Below are 4,618 nucleotides of genomic sequence, written 5' to 3' on the forward strand. Positions count from 1 at the left end.
TATTTTCAAGAAATATCATCCAGAATTCTAGACACCACCACCTGCGTGTACCAATTTGATGATAAAGGCTTTTTTTTTTTTTTTTAAATTAAGGAATAAGTGTCAATTCTCATAGGAAATCATATTTGGAGTATTTTACTTTGTATTCAAGGGGTTCATGTGCATGTTTGTTACATGGGTGTATTGTGAAATATTGGAGATTGGGCTTCTGGTATACCCATCACCCAAATATTGAACATTGTACCCAATGGGTAACTTTTCTTTTTTTTTTTTTTTTTTTTTTTTTTTTTTTTTTTTTTTTAATATTCTGTCAGAGCAAGAACACTTTGTTTTGGGTTTCTCCCTTCCCCTCCCACCTCCCACCTCTGGAATATACCGTCTGCTCAAGTACCCAAGATAAGAGTTACACAGATCAGGGCAGAGGACTGGGAAGAATGAAAAAAGATAAAGGGAAGGAAGTCACCACTGAAGAAAAAAAGAAAAAAGAAAAAAATAAAAAAAGGTGCAAATTGATTACCTTAGTCCTCCTTTGTCTACCCCTGGGCTCCTGGGTTAAAGACATGTGTGCAGCCAAAATATAGTGTAAGGAAGAAAAACCCAACACGTCCCCTTCTTGTCACAAAACCCAAAGGTGAGCCTCAGATGGTTCTGTCTGTCCAGAGGGTGCTCCCTCCAGGGAAGGGGGTGGAGCAGGTCAAGAGCACAGTCTCCAGGGCAGCAGAGGTGTGTGGTGGCTGATGGTGGGGACACTGGTTTCCCGCCCACCAGGGGCTGCTCTTCCACTGGCTGGTGGTGCTTCCCATCCCCTCCCCTCCCCGGAGGCAGATATTATAGCTGGAAGCCCTCCATGGGGGCCTCAGGCTGCTGGAAGATGAACTGCTGTTGCGTTTCATCCACCTGGGGAGCCAGGCTGCTATCATCGTCTTCTACACGAAAGTAGTGCTCAATGAGGTCGAAGGCCTTCTGGTAGATTTCTTGGTTCTCATGGCTCTGGAGAAACTCAATTTTATCCAAGCCATAGGCTTCCTCTATGAGGCCACAATAGGGATTGACCCCTGAGCCACTGCGCTTGCCCTCTTGCTCTCCAAGTCGCAGGATGTTCTCCAGTCCATTGAGGGCCACTTGCACAATCTTCGAATCCATTACAGTCAGCAAGTCACATAGGGGTTTGATGCAGCCCAGTGAGACCAGGTACCTGATCTGCTCAGGGGTTCCTCCTGATGTGGCATTGGTGATGGCCCAGGCTGCCTCTTTCCTTGTACGAAACTCTGCTTTCTGAAGGATTTCGATCAACACAGGGAAGATATTTGCATCTATAACAGCCTGTATTTGAGCCCTGTTGCCAGCAGTAATATTTGAAATAGTCCAGCAAGCTTCCTTTCGGATTGACTCCTTGGGACTGCTCAACAAGTGGAGAAGGCAAGGTAGGGCTGAACAGTTAAGAATGACCTGGGTCTGGATGTCATCCCCAGTGACGATGTTACCCACGGCTCTCAGGGCAGGAGAAGCCACTTTGTAATCATTGTGCATCAGCAGCTCTACCAATCTCCGGCAGACTCCGGAGTCTATGACTGCCTGGATCTTCTCATTGGGTCCATCAGACAGATAAGAAAGGGCCCAGCAAGCATCTGCCAGCAAGTCTGAGTCGCTGCTGAAGAGTAGGCGAGACAGTACAGGCAAACAAGGAGAGACCTTTGCAAACTCTGGGGGTGGGTTCTTCCCTCGGCAGAGATTTGACAGGGCCCAGACCGCATTCCGTGTCATTGTCAGTCGTGTGGACTTGGTAAGGAGTGTTAACAAAGGATTAAGGATGGAACAGTTCAAGACGTAATCTCGGCAAACAGAGCTATCTCCAGCTATGTTTCCCAGTGCCCAGACTGCCTGTTCCTGAACATCCTCAAAGTCTGAATTAAGCAGCTCTATAAAAATGGGGACAGCCCCTGCTTCAATGACAATTTTGGTCTGCTGAGAGGTTCCAGAGGCAATATTCGTTAGAGCCCAGGCAGCTTCAAACTGTAATGTACAATTCTCATTCCTCTTCAGAAACTCCACGAACCGATCGACCACTCTTGGAGTGTTGATAACTTCATCTATTGGAGGACTAGGCTCTTTGGAGAGCAGTTTCCGGAATTTCTGTGTGGTTGCTAACTGCAGGTCAGAATCATCAGAAAAGAGCATCTCCACCATCTCTCTTGTGATCACACTCTCCCCAGTGGTAGAGCTCACATAAGAGTCCATGAGAAGACTATCGAACATGGCAGCTTCTTCATTAATCAGCTCCACATTTCTCCGTTTAAAAAGTTGTTGCTCACGCTTCTGCTTCCGGAGCTGAATGCCCTCTTCCTCTCTTCTTCGTCTCATTTCTTCAGGGTTTAGAGCATTGTTCTTATAGCTCTTCATTCGATAATTGTCTTTCCCTGGGCTCGCCATGGTCTCCATCGCGGCTCCGCTCGCTCACTTGGCGGCGGCGGCGGCCGGGTAACTTTTCAACTCTCACACCCGTCCCGCCCTTGCCCCATTTGGAGTCTCAGGTGTGTATTATTTCCATCTTTATTTCTATGTGTACTTATTGTTTAGCACCTACATATTTGTACTCTTGAACTGCTAATCACACTGACCGATTAAGAGCAATAACTCAAATTTTGTTACTAACAAAAATCATATTTAGTAATAGCCACAGAATTTCTGAAGGCACAATCGTTTCTTGGGTCCAAATGTGACTTATTACTGCTTGTGAAAGACAGTTCTGTCTAGTACCCAGCAGAGTCCTGCTCACCTCTCAACCCTCAGTGCAAAGGCACTCCAAGTCATTCCGAAGCTTAGCAGCCTTCTCCTCGCCTAAGGGACAGTAGGGAGACACAGTCAAGGAAAGGTCAAGTAGGGGCGTATGGACAAAGTTAATGTGAAATTTAATAGAGTCCTCTGGTTTCTCACCCCGCTTCCTGGCACTGGCTCTCTCTCCACACCTTCTATGTGTCCCCATAGAGAAGTTTTGCTCGAGTAATTTGGCGCACATCCACTTAACAGAAGGCGCAAGGCCAGAACACAGTGGTTCAAATCCCACAAGGCAGGTTACTTGTGTGATGGGCTAAGAGGAGGGCAATAAAGCTGGCCCATCAGAATCAGTCAGTTACTACGGAGAGGAGGGTTAAAGCAGCTTTAATTGCTTCCTTTTGCTTAAATAGGAGAGAGAAGACAGATTTTCTGTCACCACACAGAAGAATGGGAAGAAAAATTTAAACACACCAGCAATGTGCATAGCATTTTACAGCTTAGAAATTGCTTTATATTTTTAAATTTATTCTTGCAATAAACCCATGAAGTTAGCACAGCTTATTGGCCACATTTTATGGAGAGGGGAGGTGTGTTAAGTGAATTGTTCAAGGTAGTGAATGAACCATCTAGGATTCAAATTTAGTGCTTCTGGCGTACCTATTGCTTTTATTACTGTTATTTCTAAGATCACAATCGTATCCCTACTGACTGATATGTTACCTCACAAAGAGATATTACAGTGAATAAATGAATTATCAGCAATGTTCACAATATTTCCATCTTTAACTAAACAGCCTTCTGAGGTAGGAAACCCTGGTGAGATAAACCAAACTTTATTCCTAAATGTCTTATTGATGAGGCTCATGTTAGAAGCTTAGCAAATACTTGATGAATGAATAGACATTACTCAAGTACCTACCTTTTAGAAAAACAAATTTAAAAGATTAAGAGTATATAAACAATACTATCTCATATGTGTTACCATGGCTCTCCCATTAAGCCACATCTAAACGCAACCTTGAAAATTTGCCACATTGGTAAATACTAACATGGGTTAGTGTTCCTTTCCTATCCTGTGTGTAAGAAATGTTGTGTTTAACATGGAACTCATCTACAGGTCTCAGCTTACATATAATACTCTTTGCAAAGCCCTGTTTGACCCTGTAAGTCTGGGCCCAAACTCAGTAAACAGAAGCTTAATGGCAGTGTCTGTCTCAGGTGATCAAGCAAATAGTGAATAATCAATAAATACTTTCTCAATGAATTCTCAAAGAGATACTAACAAGTGAAACTGCTCATGGAGTTGAAGTGATGAGAACAGTTGTCCTAGGTATCCACATGGAATTGGTGCCAGGACCACTGCGAATACCAAAATTATGAATGCTCAAGTCCTCTATGTAAAATGGTGCAGTATTTGCATATAACCTAGGCACATCCTCCCATATGCTTTAAAAGATCTCCAGATTACCTACGATACATAATACAATGTAAATGCTGTGTAAACAGATGTATACTGTATTGTTTTTCTATTTGCATTACTTTTATTGGCACATTATTTTTTGTTCTGTTTTTGTGTTTTTTAATTCATTTTTCCATAAGTTATTGGGGTACATGTGGTATTTGGTTACATGAGTAAGTTCTTTAGTGGTTATCTGTGAGATTTTGATGCACTCATCACCCGAGCAGTATACACTGCACCATATTCACAGTCTTTTATCGCTTACCTCCTTCCCATTCTACCCCCCAAGTCCCCAAAGTCCATTGTATCATTCTTATGCCTTTTCATACTCATAGCCCAGCTCCCACATATCAGTGAGAACATACGATGTTTGGTTTTCCATTC

The 4,618-nt window shown here is 43.4% G+C and overlaps 1 protein-coding gene across 1 annotated transcript; it reads right to left on the reverse strand.

Moving 5' to 3' along the window:
* Positions 1–290: 290 nt before the first annotated feature.
* Positions 291–2,469, reverse strand: LOC126941363 (importin subunit alpha-7-like). Its single transcript, XM_050767877.1, has one exon. The coding sequence runs from the start codon at positions 2,437–2,439 to the stop codon at positions 829–831; it is 1,611 nt and encodes a 536-aa protein (XP_050623834.1). The 5' UTR covers positions 2,440–2,469; the 3' UTR covers positions 291–828.
* Positions 2,470–4,618: the final 2,149 nt, after the last annotated feature.

Source organism: Macaca thibetana, chromosome 18, assembly GCF_024542745.1.
Source record: "Macaca thibetana thibetana isolate TM-01 chromosome 18, ASM2454274v1, whole genome shotgun sequence".
NCBI classification, from domain to species: Eukaryota; Metazoa; Chordata; class Mammalia; order Primates; family Cercopithecidae; genus Macaca; species Macaca thibetana.

Excerpts from the sequence above, each read along its gene's own strand:
- LOC126941363 (XM_050767877.1), bottom strand. The coding sequence starts at position 2,439 with ATGGAGACCATGGCGAGCCCAGGGAAAGACAATTATCGAATGAAGAGC.